At 35.5% G+C, this 18,258-nt stretch overlaps 1 protein-coding gene across 1 annotated transcript; it reads left to right on the forward strand.

Moving 5' to 3' along the window:
* The first annotated feature begins 2,975 nt into the window (after positions 1-2,975).
* LOC130961120 (uncharacterized) lies at positions 2,976-13,333 on the forward strand. Its single transcript, XM_057886804.1, has 18 exons — positions 2,976-3,265; positions 3,727-3,954; positions 5,887-6,025; positions 6,368-6,519; positions 6,834-6,917; positions 7,028-7,090; positions 7,320-7,451; positions 7,606-7,812; positions 8,769-8,888; positions 9,289-9,338; positions 9,832-9,991; positions 10,385-10,522; positions 11,132-11,254; positions 11,346-11,444; positions 11,862-11,951; positions 12,067-12,148; positions 12,485-12,615; positions 12,698-13,333. Exons 2-18 carry the CDS (start codon positions 3,823-3,825, stop codon positions 12,842-12,844), a joined length of 2,049 nt encoding a protein of 682 aa, XP_057742787.1. The 5' UTR covers positions 2,976-3,265; positions 3,727-3,822; the 3' UTR covers positions 12,845-13,333.
* Positions 13,334-18,258: the final 4,925 nt, after the last annotated feature.

The raw sequence follows: 18,258 nt of genomic DNA on the forward strand, positions 1-18,258 counted from the left end.
GTTGTTGAGGATAATCACGCCGCAGCTATGGAGTGCGACTTCAGTTCCCTAGCGCTGAGGGGAGGCGTGGCTTGTCCTCATGGTTGGGAAGCGCAGAATGAAAGCCAAGCTCGAGGTCCATGCAGCGGGATCGTTGAGAACTTGAAGGAGCGACACATGGTGGATGGGCAGGACCAGGGAACGGAAGCGGATGGATTGTTGGAGAGCTCTATGAACTGGGATAAACAGGGAGGCTAACAGAAGTAATTCCAAGAAAGAGGGAACAACGTGGCAGAGGTAGGAGGTGAAGACGATGTTGCGAGACATGAGAACATTAAAGATCGGGTCACAGAGGATGTTAGATCTAAAACAGAAACAGAATATATAAATCAAAATAGTGATCAGAGGGCTACGCAGGAAACACAATTAACAGATAATAAGAAAACATGGAAATTGGTAGTGGAGTCTGGTGTGATTTTCTATGATGAAGAAGAAGACATTATGGCGATTTTACAAAGTCAGAATGAAGCTATTGCGACAAAATAAAGGATGGCAAAACAAAAGGAGAAAGCAAGGAAGAGCAGGCCCAAACAACATAACAAGATGTGTAAAAATACTTTTAAATAATATATAGCTGTTGGAATATTAGAGGATTAGGAGGGAATGAGAAGTTAAGTATGGTGAAAGAGTTGAAGAAAAATTATAAGTTGAATATGCTAGGATTGATTAAAACTAAGACGGAGGTAGTGACTAAGTTTGATGTAGCACGAGTATGAGGTTGTGACAGGGTGGGTTAGGATTATGTGGAATCAATAGGTGCCTCTAGTAGATTATTATTAAAGTAGGATGATTTGTTGTTTAAATGTTCGAACTTCTATAAAGAAAATGGTTGGCTATGCGTTGAAGGTTTGCCTACAAAAAAATAACTTTCAATGTGCATTTTGCTTGGTATATGGAGCTCATGTCAAGAGTGAGAAACTGGTGATGTGAGAGGAGTTGAGCTATATTGTCAGTTTATGTCAGGTTCCATTTTATTTCATGGGAGGCTTTAACGAGATATTACGGTTGGAGGAAAGAAAATGTGCTGTTAGTTTACCGGCTACTGCAGAAGTTTTTAAGGATTCGGTGCAGGATTTACAGCTAGTGGATTTATCGCTAATTGATCGGAAGTTCACATGGTTTTGAAATCGATCTTGTAGCCGCATTAATAGGATTTTCGTTAGTTTGGAGTGGTTAAAGGAGTTCCCAGATACTCGGTTGAAAGGGGTTAATAAGGTTCTTTGCGGTTACTTGGAACATTTGATTGGAACGAAATAGCAGAGTGTTTCAAAACTCAGAGACAGGTGTTGATGGAATAAAAGATAGGTCGTTTTTGAGTTATAGGGAATGATGTGGTGTTGATCCGTTTAGTTGTTGATGGCAATGACGAAGATGACAACGGATTATAACCTGTTTTACTGTGTCTATTGTCTTGTGTTTTTATTTGCATTCTTTTAGTCCTACTTGCTCCACCTTAATGTGTTGAGCTCTTTTTGGTAAAAAAAGAAGAAGAGTTCTGATACCGCTTTTAAAAAATAGAACATGCGAAACATGTTAAATATGGAGCAACGACAGTTGTCGAGTATTGAAACATATATTGGTTACCTTTTATATATTAATTTCAAATTGATGCAGCACTTTAATTTGTTGAATTTCGAACTTCATAGATAATATATTTAAATAAATTGATCCAAAATTTAATTTAGAGTTCTGATACCGCTTTTAAAAAATGAAGCATGTGTATGAAAACACAAAAATTTACACAATTAATATAAAAATTACCAAATATTTTATTGAAAGATATAATATAATAAAATTATAAAATTAGCAAAACAGATAAATTAAATAAGTAAAGGAAATTGATAAGAAAAAGTTCATTCGTAAAAATATTATGGAATAATTTAAAGCACGTCTGACTTGTAGTGGTGTCGAGGTACTGCCGTTCGAGTTTCTCGTGAGAAGTGTGGATAGTATCTACAAGAAACTCCGATACTTAAGTTAGCAAGGATTTTAAATAGATTTTTAATAAATTGGGATTTGAATGTACATGATATTTATAGTAGAATTAATAACCACTTTTTAGAGTAGTTTCACTTTTGATGGTGGATAACCGTTCTCTTTTGTTAGAGAAGTTGTTGAGATATTACTTCTAGATTATTAGGAGATATCTTAGGAATCAGTTACTTATTTAGATAAGTAGGGCTGAACTACCGTTGTCGTGACCTCTATGAGGTCGGATAGATATTGACGAAATCACATCACTTTGTAACCTCTCCCTTTTGTGGGGGTGGTTAGCCCCTTTTTTATCTTGGAATTGTTAAGATCTCATATTTAAATATATGAGCATATTTGTAGGTGCAGTTAAGATTTTGCATACCAAGTTGGACAAATAAGGTCGAACACATAGGTGGAGTGAGTTTGAACTCTGAATACAAATCTGATATATCAAGTCAGATATAACTGTCAAAGTAAATCTGATCTCTTAATTTTTGTAGACTGTTAATTGAGTTTTTAATAATTTTGGGTCAGGTTCTTATAGTGGGCTAGTGCATAAACAATATTATCATTATAGGATAGGAGTAAGATTTATTTTTAGTAACTAAGTTGGGTTGATTTAGTGGTTAACTCACTAGTTTGTTTAAGTAAATATCGAGATTTAAATTATGTTTTGCGTATGCAATAACTCATTGATCAATGAGTTCAGTACTACGATCAATTAATCTTTGCCTTGCGGGTTGGGCCATAGAAAAAAAAAAAGATTTATCTTTAGTATATTAATAAGTAGAAGTAAATAGATAATACCCGAGGAGATAGATGGCTTTTTTTGGTCGGGTTGTGTTCAAAGTTTCATTAAAATTGTAATTAATTTACACTAACAATAATATTAAAGTCGTGGGTAAAAAGAGAGATATCTCGGAATCACGTATTTCTTCGTCCCACGCCCTCTTCCTCCTTTGTTTTTGCGCTCTCTCTTTCGCAATTTCAATTCATTTTCATTCGTTCGTTCGTTAATAATAAAAACAAAACAAAACAAAACAAAGCTACAACAAACAGCCCTCACTTCTTTGTTCTTTCTCTCTCTACCCCAACAAACCCTGCTCTCTTTCTCTCTCTACCACAACTTTCTCTCTCTAGGGTTTCAGCACCAGCTTTCAGTGACGCTCTCCACTCCTCGTGATCCACCGTGTTCCAACACCGATCAATTTTGCCGTTCCGCCCGCGATTCCCTTTTGTTTTGCTTGCTCAGGTTTGCAAATTTCGATCTTTTTGGGCGCTCTCTTGTTCTCTTCTTTTCTTTGTTTTCCTCGTAATTCGAAGCTTCGCATGTGAATTTTTTGGTTCATTTCTTTCCCGCATTGATTTCGATAATGGTAGTATTCCCCCTGCGAGCTGGGAGCATGTCAGAGGAGAGAGTCTAACTGGGATTTCGCTATTTTGTTTCTATTTCCAAATTTTCTCGAAAGTTTGGGGTTTGGGGTAATCATGGTGGGAGAAAAAGCTTAATTGTCATAGGAGGACAGAGTATTTGATTTTTCAGCTGCAATATTTTATTAATTTCCACTATTGCGTGAGCATTTTGTATTTGAGGATTTTAGCAAAAATTTTTGGGCCTTTGTTATGTTGAGCTGATACTTTTATACCACAAGCTGGTAAAATTTGTGAACGTGCTGGTTTAAGAATGGGGTGGCCGATTTTTGAATGGTGCAGGGCAAAAGGGTTGCTTTGCTTGCAAACAAAGGTAGTTGTGGGCAGTTTGAGATTCTTTTGTAGTGTTGGCGAGGAGGAAATGTTGCTTGATGCTTGATGATAGTTGCTATGGACTTGAATGCATCGCCAGTCCCTGAGGAAGATGAAGATATCTTTGAGGGACATGTTGTCGAAGAGTACCATGCACCAGAGGAACGTGTTGAAAGTGCAGTTGACATAGCACGCCGGGTACCCTGTCCTCTCATCTTTTATTTTCTGTTTCTATTTTCTTATTATGGATGTGTATGTTTCTTTGATTCCCACAGTTATGATAGTACTTACTAGTGTCTCATTTATTATGCCGATAAGAAATTGTGAATGGATGTTCATAAATGATTTTCATTTGGTTTGACTGTGATCTGCCTTTTGATGCCCCCTAAAATTTGACATTTGTTTAGGGTTTTGGGGTACTGAAGTGAGGATTTTAATGCTTAAGTGCTCTCCTTTGAATATAACACTGATTGCCAATGAACTATTATGTGCACCAAGGTTATCAAATTGCAGTTAAAGACTTGAATTGCTAGGGATATTGAATTGTGAATTGTATTGAATTGTTAGATTTAGAAGCACAATGCAAATTTACATTATACATGACGTATCATAAATAGAATAATATTCTAGACTAGGAAACAACAAAAGCAATAGCGTAAGGTCATCACCGAAGTCATAAATAAGATGGAAAATCACAAAATCTTCTATCATCAATACGAAGCTAAGACCAAGCGGTGAGCGAGCCATTCTTTTATTTTTTCAATTTTAAGCTACATTACAATATTGGTTATAGGTCAAATAGGTGTGATTGAAAATAGTGTTTTGTCTCCTTTTTTATTCGGTGCCTATATTTTCAAAAGGAAAAAAATGTAGGTGGGCTTTGGGCTACAAATCGGGTAACAAAAGACCTGGTTTGTTTGTGTGAATGTTCCAACCTATGTGTAGTGCATGACCGCATGTGGTGCGTGATTGTGAATTATGTCAACCATGCAATTCAATGTGAATCGAATTGAATGATTGACTCAATGAATGCAGTTCTATCATCTCATCATTTCAACTAACCGATTTGCATCACTAGCACCTTGAATCAAAGCTGATTGGCCGATTCATGATTTGGAATTGTGTTATTTGATAATTTGTACATCTAATGGTTTTTCTCCTATTTATATCTAGTGTAAGTAAGATTCTAGAGGATTCGGGAATATCATTCTATTCTAAGGTGGGCATGGGTCCTTTCTTTTCTAAGGTCTGTGACTGAAAGTCGTTCATTCAGATCCCATCCATTTACTCCCCAGATGTTTTGGTCAATTCTTCTAGTGATGATGTTAGTACTTGTCTGCTCTGTTTTCTGGTATATTATAAATCGTTTGGTTTCTTGGAAACTGGAGTCAGGCTTAATATCATAAATACTCGATACAAATTGTAAATGTGCTTGATTGGCTGCCATCATAACATGATAAGGTGTTGAGTTGAGCATGTTTGTGGCTTATTATTTTGACGAGTAGGTGGTAAAAATTGCTTTAAAGACTTCTTGCAATACAAAAGGAAGGATTTATGATTGAAGATGTATTTGTTGAGTCCAACTTTGACTGGAAACAGTTTAATGTTGCATGTGATTTGAGTCAAGAAAATTTTTGTTTTGATTAGCATGAAATCTTCTTATCACCGTCTACTGTCTCCTCGTACTCCATCTTTCTGTCTGTTCATACTCTCACATAATGACAGTAATTCAAAGTTTGAGTTAGATTTTTCTGTGTTATGAAATGTGATAGTTAAAATAATGCAACGAGGGCTTTTTAAACGAAAACTTTTTTTTACTGGTGGAAAATTAGGATTTTAATCAAAAGCCTTCTAGCAAAAGGAGTTTGATTGATCTTTTGGAATTTTATTGGACATCATAGGAGACCAGAGAAAAAGGAAAAAGCCTACAATCCCAAGATTTCTTTCTTGCTATGTTAACATTCTATTAGAACTGGTTAGAGTTTCCAACAATAATTCTCTTTGGTTGTTCAATAGCACAATCATTTATAAGCTACATGTTTACTTCTTGGGTTTTCACAATTATTCAAACCGTATTTACCTTAAAATATCTAGTCAGTAATGCAATTCTTCACATATTGCTTCTTTTAGGAGCGCGAAGAGAGAAAACAACGATTGAAGAGAGAACGCTCTGATGACAGACCTGGGCATTTATCACAGTCACGTGGATATGATCAGTTGTTTCAAACTAAGGCCCTTAAATCATATGATAAAAGTAGGCTTCCACCAGGTGAGGGTCTCCTTCCTTGGTCCACGTGCTTTCTTGGAAGTGATCAACAGTAATGCTCTAATGTGATTCAATTCTTACTTTCACGTTGTAACTTAATATGGTCACATGATGCTATAGTTATCTGCATGTCAGCTTCAGATGGTTATCCTTATGTTGAACTTTGTAGACTTGTACTGGGTTTTATTATTTATCATCGATGATTTTCACATGTAAAGTTTCCTTTTTTTTTTTGTAAATGGTAAATTTGGTTAAATATAAATGAAAAGATTTATGATGTGCTATGTGTGTAGCGCACACATGTATGTGACAACAAAATATTGTCATTTTATTCTTTACTTGCAGGTTGGTTGGATTGCCCTTCATTTGGCCAGGAAATTTTTGGTATGATACCTTCTAAGGTTCCACTTGGTGAATCATTCAACGACTGCATTGCTCCTGGTAAAAGATACTCATTTAAACAAGTGATACATCAGATGAGAGTCTTAGGGAGAAAAGTAAGTATTGTTTTCTACAAAACTGCAACTTTCCATTTGTATTTTAGTTTTTCTGTTTCATGTGTTCCTTTTTGCGTTTTTCCTCAACTTTAAATTGAGGTGCAGGAGTACTCGAATGAAAATAGTTTCTGGATTTTCAGCAAATAGAAAAATATACTTTTGTTGTATCAGTCTATCTAGTTGTTTACTCGGTTACAATATCTGCTGTTTGTCTTTAGCAGCTAAATTAAAGAAATTGAATGTTTTGATTTCATCCGGAAAATCTTTTTAACAAAATATGCTGCTTATTTACATATGATTCTCTTTATTTGCAGCTGGGCTTGGTAATTGATTTGACAAATACTACTCGGTACTATCCAGTGTCAGATTTAAAGAAAGAGGGTATTAAGCATGTAAAGGTGTGTAGTGGCCAAGTTTTGCTTGCCAATTCAATGCTTTTCAATCTTTTGTGGCTTAAAACTGTGATGCCACTTTCTTCTTACATTTGAAGATTGTTGTTGTGTTTTAGATCCAATGCAGGGGGCGCGATTCAGTACCTGATAATTTGTCTGTGAATCAATTTGTCTATGAGGTTTGTTCTTGATAATATTTTTGCAGTCATCTCAAGTTATTTAAAAGAACATGGCATGCATTTCATGTCCTCTTCTAGGATTCATCAGTGATTCATTTTTTACTCAAATGAATATCCTTATTTTATCGCTTACATAATTTTTTGACATTTTCTTTTACAAAATTGTGTGCAAGAAATTTCATATCAATATGGCATTGTCTAATCTGTCGGTGATAATTTAAATTTCCAGGTCACACAATTTGTATCACGTCAAAAACACTCAAAGAAGTATATACTTGTTCACTGTACTCATGGACATAATCGTACTGGATACATGATTATCCATTATCTAATGCGTACTACATCAATGTCTGTTACTCAGGTCAGTAATCAGTTATGCAGTAATTTTACAATTGTAACTCTCTCTCTCTCTCTCTCTCTCTCTCTCTCTCTCTCTCTCTCTCTCTTGCATAATATGTCTTTTTCAAATGTTGCTTGATTTATGTATTTAGAGTTTTGATTTGTTCATTTTGTAGGCAATAAAAATATTTTCTGATGCACGCCCTCCAGGAATCTACAAACCTGATTACATTGATGCATTGTATGCATTTTATCATGAAAAAAAGCCTGAAATGGTAAATTGTCCTCCTACTCCAGAATGGAAGAGATCTTCTGAACTTGATCTCAACGGTGAAGCAGTTCCAGATGATGATGATGATGGAGAACCAGTCCCCCATTTGAATGTATGGATAATATATTGAATTTTGGTATTTCTGCTTGTATTATCATCTTATGCTACATGATTACTTTTTGATCTTCTGGTGTGTTGAGTCCTATTTTATGTTTGGTCTCGTGGAACGCATTTAGAATCTAAAATTTTCTTAGATAAGTCCTAAGTGGCGCTTAAAAACTGAGGGAAAGTTGCAGGTTTTTAAGAAGTTGATCGAAGTTGCTGATCAATATTGATTGCACCTTGTCCTTTCCATTGTGGTGCTTTGAAGGTTTTGGTGGCAGTGTACTGGTTTTGCTGTTTCTTTGGTTGTTGTTGAATGCCTATTTTATGTCCTCCATACGATATAACTGGACCAGAACCAAATACTATAGGATAGAAATTTAGATACATTCACCTCACTGAAGTAATATTTGAGGTAATGTTCAGAATAGAGGGAATGATTTAATACACAGTGAATTAAATTACCACATAGAAACAAAAAGAAAGTCTTGCTGCATTCTGAATTTCTTTTTCTGTTCTTGTTTGGTACTTGTCATCCTTGAGTCCTACCATACTTTTTGCTCTAATGAATTCCTTTTCCATGAATAAAAAGAGAACATAATGAGTCCAACAAAGAAAAAAAAAATTCCTTTTTTCACCTCTTTATTTTTTATTTTATTTTTTTAAAAAATAATGCCCATTTTCACTGCTGGCTAGTGTGTCATATCTGTGACAGGTAAATGTATCATTTGAAGAAAAATTAGTACTGTTAACTTCTTTATGTCTGTCTGTGTTTGCCTGTGCGGTCTGACAATTTTAAGATTTGCATCAGGCCAGATATCTGTGTGGTACCTGACATTCCTGAATGTTGGTTTGGTATAATTATGTTATCTTTTTCTTTAATAGTGTTATACTCATATTCATGGGGAAATAGTAGAGTCAACCACGTTACATGTTTAAATCCTGAAATTTTCCTCATTCTATCAGGAGAACCATGAGACAGACACACGGTTGACAAATGATGATGTTTTGGGAGATGAGATACCTTCTGATCAGCAGGATGCATTCCGGCAGTTCTGTTATCAAACACTTAAATTGGGTGTTGGGGTAGGTTTTCCATCCCGAGTCTACTGCTTAGATTTCGAGCTCATTTTTGGAATCAATGTTTTAATTTAGCTTCAGTGCAGCTAAACATTCTTATTCAATTACAGTTTAATAAAGTTGATGTCATTTAATATGCTGGTTGCTACTTTATCATTTAGTTGTGTGTTATGCTTGTCAATTGTCATATTGCTGTGCCTTGTGCTTGCCTTTTGATGTGCTTGGACATTTCTTGTGTTTTCAAGGCATTTGTTGTATTCTTGCTATTTCTCTTGCCTTTGGCTTTGGTCTTATTGTGTAAAAAGTTCTCATTTTAGCCAGGTTATTGACATTCCTAGCTTTTATGGATTTTTCATACTTCCTTTGGGATTAGTCACCTACTTCATTCAGCTCTTATATTTTGCAGCCCAGGGGACATGCACAATTTCCAGGTTCACATCCAGTTTCTCTTAACAGGTACTACTTACATGAGCCATTAATAATTTTCTTTTATCATATCTTGGTATGTTATAATTATAAACATTAGACCAAGGACTGCTATTTGTTTTAGCTGTTATACTTTTTTTGTTATTATGTCTTGTTTCATGATTGTGCATCATGGTTTCATTCTCTTGCTTACATGCATCTTCATCTTGTTTGTCTATGGAAGTTATTAATGCTTGTCAAAGGGGATATTGTGTGAAATGATCAATTATTTATTATTTATTTTGAGAATTGTACAAATCCGTGAGGATGCTTTTGTCCCATCATTAAAATTGGAATATATTTTATTATTGTATCTAAACTAGATCTCTTGGAAAAGTTGTCAGTTTTTTGAGCTTCAATGATTTCGCAGATTTTTGTAATTGTCTTAATTGGTTTCAAGAGGTTTTGTTTAAGACATTGTTTCTTATTCATGTATGAGTTTTATCTGTTAGTTGACATTAAATTTTGTATCATTGTTATGTAGGGAGAATTTGCAGTTGTTACGACAACGTTATTATTATGCAACATGGAAAGCTGATGGTACAAGATATATGATGCTAATAACGATGGATGGGTGTTACTTAATTGATAGAAATTTCAACTTTCGAAGGGTCCAAATGAGGTTTCCCTGCAGGGGTACAGAGGTGTGTATATTCCTATATGTTGCTTTTTGTTATATATATATGAGCTTATGAAATAGATTTTGACATTTGAGTACCATCATCACTGATTAATCAGTATACTACAAATAAAGCTCCTAATCTTTTCAAATGATTTCTGTCCAATATGTGGGGAGACTGAAAAGCTATTTTTTCTTGATTCCTCCTTGGATCCTCCCCCCCTCCCCCTCCCTTCCACAACCCCCACCCCAAAAAGGAAAAAATGTAAAAGAGAAAAAGTTGTAAGCTTTTGATCTTTTATAGAGGATATTGTCCTCCCATGACTTTGTATTCTTCCTCTCTTTGTTTTAATAAAATCCTTTCATTGCAAAAGAAGAAACTAATGAAAACTGTTATGTTATATTTTTGGGTTCTAAGGGTTTGGGCGAGAAGACCCATCACTTCACATTACTTGATGGTGAGATGATTATAGATACATTGCCAGATTCACATAAGCAGGAGAGAAGATACCTTATATATGATCTGATGGCAATCAACCAAGTATCAGTGATAGAGGTTTGGTTCATTTGTAATTGCTCAAAGTAATGCCGGATGATGTCCATTGTTTTTGATTAATTTTATTCAATCTATTCTCATGGTAGGGAGTCATATACAGTTTTTGTTTTTAATATATATTTTGTCCCAACTTTTCTTTAAGACAAATGTTTAGCAACCCTAAATAATTCATTCTTCCATTTTTCCTTTCTCCATTTTCTTATATATTTTCGCTGCATTTGGGGCTAACCTATCATCTTGTCCTTAGTTGTTACTCTTGGCGATTTTTTTATTAGTCAGATCACAGGAAACAAGTTACATGCTGCCTGACAAAAAGAGATTCTACTTTGCATTATGTTGATTAAGCAATTAAATTGGTTCTGATGAACATTATGTCTTACTAGCATGAGTGTCTGGTTCCTTTTTGTTTCTTCACAGGATGAGTAACCTCTGTATGGGTCAATAAAACATGTTGGTGGAAAATATGCTTTCATGAAACATAATTTGAACTTCGAGTTTTTCTTTCAATTATTTGCTTCCACCATGTTTATTGTTTTCTCTTTTTAGTTTTGATTCTGTGATACAAGTTGTACCTAGCTGTGTATGATTATTGGCAAACAATTGATGCAGCGACCCTTCTATGAACGGTGGAAGATGCTTGAGAAAGAAGTAATTGAACCTAGAAATACAGAAAGGCAACATATTTTCCAGAGCAGGAACCCTTACTACAGATATGACCTGGAACCATTTAGGGTATTTATTTTGGTCATTTAATTTAGCCTAGAACAGTTCAGATTTACGTTAGTTTCCCATGTTGCATTTTTGATATGCTTGAAATGTTCAGGTGAGGAGGAAAGATTTTTGGTTGCTCTCTACTGTCAGTAAGCTTTTAAAGGAATTCATTAAAAAGCTTTCACATGAGGCAGATGGTCTCATATTTCAGGTAGGTTTTGATAATCTTAAGGGACCAAAGAGCAGAATGAGATTTTCTATCCTGAACCCTATGCTTGTATATTGATACCAAATTTGCAATTAAACTACTTTGGATCATATTGCTCTTTGGTTCTTTGCTTCTAATCCTGTTTGATTGCTTCATTTGTTAAGATATATGCATTAGGACATACTTCGACAGTGTTAGAATGAGAATAAAATGTCTCTGGCTGATATAGCTTAATCTGATATGATGTTCAGTGAAAGTTTGGGAGGGAATGAAAATGAAGAGGACCATGTTCCTAGACTACCACATAGTCCAGTTACATAGGGCCATTCATTATCCTCGAAAATCCATGTGTATATTTTCTTACTTCTTCCTTATGATTCTAGATTGATGGAGATTGTTACTGACAATATTAATGATCAGGGCTGGGACGATCCATATGTACCACGAACTCATGAGGGCCTGCTAAAATGGAAATATGCGGAGCTGAATTCAGTTGATTTTCTCTTTGAGGTTGTATAATCTCATTAGTGATTGTGGAGTTGGATATTGTTCAATTATTACATGGTCATTTATTGTTGCTGACTTGCTGATGCTTCCAACTAATTTAAGCTGCCCATGTTGATAGGTCGATGATGATCACCAGCTACTTTTTCTCTATGAACGTGGAAAGAAGAAACTAATGGATGGGAATAGGGTTGCATTTGGAGGTCAGTCAATTTTTTACTTGACTATACTTGTTCGACTAATCATAAGTTGATATGTGATTTTTCACTCATGCTTCATCAACATCACTATTCTATGTGATCAGGAAATAAACGAAGTAATGATGGTGTTATCTGTATGTTTTCTGAAGTGTTCTACATGCCAATTCCGTGTCAACAAATTTTGTTTTTGGGTTGGGGTGGGGAGGGGAGGGGAGATAATGCTTTAGTAATACTGTACATGATTTGCTACTTGTTTATGTTGTTAAAGTGGGTGGCTTATGCCCTATTCTTTTCAATTGCACTAATTGAAATTGCTGACTCTAAATTTAAAATCTGCAGATGATTCAGATCCTGCTGATTATTCTGGAAAGATCATAGAGTGCTCTTGGAATTCTGATAATCAGGAATGGGTATTCTTGCGAGTGAGGACAGATAAATCAACTCCGAACGAGTTTAATACATACAGGAAGGTGCTATATTGACACCCATTTTTCAACTTCATCAATTTATTATCGTCTTTCTTGCCTACAGCCATCTTGCAATTTATTGCAGGTTATGCGAAGTATTAAAGATAACATCACTGAGGAGGACTTGTTGAACGAAATAAATGAGATAATTCGCCTTCCCATGTATGCTGACCGTATAAAAGCCGACAGTAAAGCCACTCAGCATGCTATTATGGCAAGGCGAAATCGGTGAGGCACATGTTGGGTATTGTGCCTTCAATTTTTCCACTGGTGGGAGAATGAGAATGAGAGTCGGATGTTATTTTGTGACATCAGTTGAAACCAGCAGCAGGTCTATCCACTGATGGTCTGAAGTTGTATTGGTTTTGGCTATTCAAAGGTTGCTAGATCTATAGTATGTAATTAGTTTAGGCGTTGCGGTAATTACTGCAGTGCAGATGAGTTTGTATGATGCAGTTGGTAGTTGGTACCGCCTCAAATTCTAGCGTTGAATGCATTCCTATGGTTGTCCTGATTAGTATAGTGTAGGCTTAGGATATCAATGTATATTATTAATTTTTCTTTTGAGTAGTGATATTATAATGTTAAAAAGTGTAGCCGTTTCTTAGGTCAGTTCATTTACATTTGTTAGATTTTCTTTTTCAGTATGTTAATATTAATGTGTTCAGAATTAACAGGCCTTCCATTGTTTGGGAAACTATCCAGCTCATGGTTCCTCCCTCGTTAGCACTTGAGAGGTCACTACTTTGCTATTTCTAATTTAATGCAGAGTGTATTATTTCCACTTGGATGGATAGATGCTTTGCCCAGCACTCAAATTATGGGAGTTTATCTGTCTAATGGGTGTCAAAGTAATTACTAATGCTCGTCTTTCTGGGCAACAGTTTGGTAAGAGAGTCTGGATCAAAAAATTTCTTTTTAAAGAAAATACTCCTGAATATTCAACATATTTTACTGTTCGGAAACGCTTGCTACTGATGAAGAGATTAAAATGAAGTTTAAATAAGTGCCTTGTTGATTATTGTTTTAAAAAATAGTTTTAAAGTATCGATATTTAATAATATGCAACAATATCTTAATACAATCAAAAGTAAAGCGTAGCAAATCTCTTAATACCAAGTGGTGTAAATATGTATTTATAAAGACAGAATAAATAGTAGTTTTTCTTGTGGTCATTACATCCATTTTTCTTTTGATATTTGTTTTACTGAATTATGAACTGTTATGGTGTTTTTCTGAAATATGAGATGATTTAATTAGAGAGTAGAAATTGAACTGTTTGATTTTTGGAAAGTATAGAAATCAGAACATCTTATTTGATTTTTGATTTTTGGATACAAAAATCGGATTCTCTGATTTTTATAGTCAGACTTTTCGAATTGTGTTTAAAAAATTAAAACTTTTTGAGGTACACAAGTTAGAAAGTCTGATTTGTACCTCAACTTTTTTTTAAACATAAATCTAAGAATTTGATTTGTATACTTCACACAATTTTAAAAAACACAAAGTTACAATGTTGAGATATATCATTCATTCTACTCTCATAAAAAAATTTAGCCTATTACATCAGGTGTTGAGACCTCTAGACAAAAAAAAGGATAAATGCCATTGAGTTATGGCTTGTTGGCAAATAAATTATAGTTTAAATTTAAAGTAATGTTTTATATGCAGTAAAAGAGAATCACGATTTTCATTTAATTTCTTTTTGTAGTAAATCATAAAATGCAACAACAATTTTTATGTTTGTCTTAGTAACAAAAACTACGATTTACTCTTTCTTTACTTGGTCCTAAATTGTTTATAATTACGATTTATATTATTTTTTTCGTTGTTTTAAATTATGATATACATAATAAAAAAAGAGTAAATGCTCAATCTGGTCTCTAACCATTTGAACGACAAACAAAACGCCCCTTGAAGATACAAAACTGATTCACCGGACCTCAACCACACACGAAACCGCTTACAGCGGACCCTGCAACCGGATGGGAGAAGGTGGAGCGATGACATATCAGTTTCTCCACCACATGAATATTGTCTTCCTCCAAATTGATACCAATTGACCCTTCTCAATTTCAGAAACGGTATTGTGAAGGCTGTTTTGAATTTTCATAACCCCCCATTCTCCTTTGTCATTTATGCTTTACTCTAACCCAGACAAACCCTTCATCTTCATTCCCTCCAAAAACTATACCTGACATTGACGACCTGTGAGTTAAGGCATGTACTCATAAGCTTCTAGGGACAACGAGTTTGTGATGACGGTACTGCATTGCAAAAGTAGTCGGGCACAGTGAGTGGCATTTCTGTTCTTCCCTTTTCTTCATGTTTTACTTAGCGTGCGTGAAGAACATCAGATAGGTCGTACTCCGTAATAGAAAGCTATGATTAAAAATTTGTATTGGTTGAGAAATCGGTTTCGTTAGGGTTAAATTTTCTGTAATTATTTATCTACAAATTAGGGCAAAGTAGGACATGTTCAAAGTTTAAACTTGTTTTAGTCAAGTATTGATTAGAAAAATCACAATTTTTTTATCCTTATTGCGTTTAAATCTTTTGGGTTGAAGTTTAAAAATTTATGTTAGTCGATATTTTGAAATGTATATAATGCCATTTTTTAATGTGATGCAGATTTCTGCTTTTGTTGTGCCTGAGTTTTATCATGATGGCAAATTTATTAGAGATGGAAGTGGAATTTTACGTTACAGAGATGGGAAGGTGACAAGATTTCCTCCTATCGATGTAGATCTTGTGAATAAGAAAGACATGGAAGAACTGCTTAAGAGTTTAGGGTATCTGGAGTACAAAACAATGTATTGGTTGGATTGTAATTGCTCTAACATAGAGCTTGGATTGCACATTCTGAAGAGTGACAAGGAGATTAATGACATGTGTGATTGCATCCTTAACAATGATCACCCAAAGGAGTTTTATGTGTTTTTCGAGCATTCTGTTAGTGAAGATCTTGTGATCGTAGAACATATGATTGTAGAGACAGAGCCTTCTTCTTCTTCACATGATAGTTATGAAAGTACAAAAGATGAAGCATACAAGCCACCTCCACCTGGTTATGAGAGTGAGAGCAGTGATTCAGAATCATCAAGAGAGACTAAATAGAAAAAAAAAGTTATTACACCAAAGAAGCCATCTCAAAAATCCTCGAAGAAGTATGCTAGAAAAAGGAGAAAGGGACATGTTTTAAGGAAGGGTATGGAGAGTGGAGCAGGGACAAGTGGGTCAGCTGCAAAGAATTCAGGGAATAATGGTTCAAGACTTAGTGGGTCAGGTGCAAGTGGAGTCGGACCCAATGCAGGAGTTGGGCCTTATGCTCTAGTGGTGGCTGGTGAGGATATGGGCTTAAATAATGGTCTAGTAGGAGCAGGTGTCAGAGATCCAAATGTTGAAAGTGAGTCTGAAGAGGAAATCATTTATGATTATACCTCTGAAGAGTTTCATACCCTTGTCTCATAAGAGGATGAAAAGGTTGTTGCATGTCCTGATTTCAATGAGGACAATGAATATGGCAATGTTAGGTTTGAGCTGGATATGCAATTCGCAACAATGGAAAGGTTTAAAGTAGCTTTGAAAGAATTTTTTGTGTGGGAAGGCAGGGATTGCATGTACATCAAAAATGAAAAAGAGAGGGTCAGAGCTAGATGTGCAGAAGATACATGTCCTTGGTTGATATACGTAGCTAAAAATTCTGCTACATTATCATTTGAGGTTAAGACATTCCGTGACGAGCATACTTGTAGGAGGGATTATGGGAGTAATTTGGCTGATAGGCTGTGGGTGACTGACAAAACATACATATTACATATAAACTCACACATTTGTCAACAAAAAATATCCATGATATAACCCTGTTTTGATATCCTAACCTGGTTCTTATTGTAACATTCTAATTACCCTAAGCCTTACCTTTAGTCGTAAAGCAAAGGTTAATTAAAGGTCACGACAGTTCTAAGGCTTATATATAATATATATAGAAAGAAATAGTAGTTCTAGAAGCCCGATGAATAAATAAGCTCAAAACAGAGTTTCAAAAGCGCAAAACGTTCACACGAAGCTACACGCATCGAGGCACAAGATAAAGATACGAGACATCAAGACATATATAAATATATAAGTAGAATAGTTATAAAGTACTAGCCGCAACTCGCAGAGTTTAAGCCGGCTAGTTATATACAGACATACAAAGTTTTGAAAGTTAAAACAACGTATACAGAATATCTCGCTCAAAGTAAGCCTCTAAGGCAAAAATAAATACAAAAGTGAGAGAACTAATCAAAATAACCAAAAGACTCCCAAAACATAGTAAGGATCCTCCGCTCTGTCACTATCAAGCAACTCATCGAGGTGGGTTGTGCCCTACATCTGAAAAATAACAACAAAGTATGGAATGAGAATCAGAGGTTCTCAGTATGGTAACAGTGCCTGGTAATGTAAGATATAAGACTCCGGGACGCCAGAGGAAATCCTAGAGCTTCATATCCATCACAAGATTCAAGCTTAAACCATAAGTAAAATTTAAAACATTAACTTTAAAACCACAATGAAAAAGGGTAATCTAACTTAGTGGATTTCTAATATAATAATTCACCGCTGTCCCACAGCCTTTGCCAGCCTAACCGCCATGCGATCCCATCGCCACCGCCTTCCGAACCTCCTCAATCCCAGTAGAATACACAGATAATAACAATGCAAGTAAAGCACAAGTATAAGCATGCATATCAAGTAATTCAATGAGCAATTAGACATGTTAAACACTTAGGCAAATAATACAAGTCGGAAAAACAAACAAAACAGATAGTATATGCACATTATGAATGCCTGTCTTATTTGGCTGTGATATCATATTATAGGTTCAATTGCCAACCCGACACATCTCCATGGAGATGTCGCCTTCCGGTCACGAATAAAAGTGGGACCCCCAGGATATAGTGTTGGACACACTCTTGTGATCTGAACGGATGCGAGCGGGATACTCTGCCTTAAACCTTACATCTCAACGTAAGCGGGACTAACCACTGCCCTTATGCCGCTACCGCGACCTCGACAGACAGGATTAACCAAACCGTCCCTGCCAAGCGCGTAGCGTCTCAACAATTTCAATAGCAAATAATATATCAAGGATTTTCAGAAAACATTTTTCAGTACTCAGTACAGTCATCATTCCCCCAACTCATCACATTAATCATCATTACAGTACTCCGCCATCTCACTCAACTAATCCCTCTTCAGTACTCTAGAATCCTAAGACTCCGTCTTCTAAACTTTTTATCTGAAATTATATAGTTTGCCGACTTATGGTATTCTCTATGTTTCAAAGCCTAAAATCAAGTTAAAGAATCTTAAATAAGTGTTACGGAAGTTTACAAGCTTGTTGTGAAGGTAAAACAATTAAAAACAAGATTTTCATTGAAAAACAAGGTAGTGTGCGTACGCATAGGGTTATGCGTACGCACTCCCCAAAGAGTTTTCTAAAAGTGTGCGTGCGTATAGAGGTGTGCGTACACACAGTAAGTAAAAGTTTCCATTCTACGTACACGCACAGATACGTGCGAACGCCCTCAACAGAATGCACCTCCTAGCGTGTGCGTGTGTACGATTTTGTGCGTACGCACAACTTGCAAATTTCACAAG

The sequence above is a fragment of the Arachis stenosperma genome, chromosome 2, assembly GCF_014773155.1.
Source record: "Arachis stenosperma cultivar V10309 chromosome 2, arast.V10309.gnm1.PFL2, whole genome shotgun sequence".
Lineage (NCBI taxonomy): Eukaryota > Viridiplantae > Streptophyta > Magnoliopsida > Fabales > Fabaceae > Arachis > Arachis stenosperma.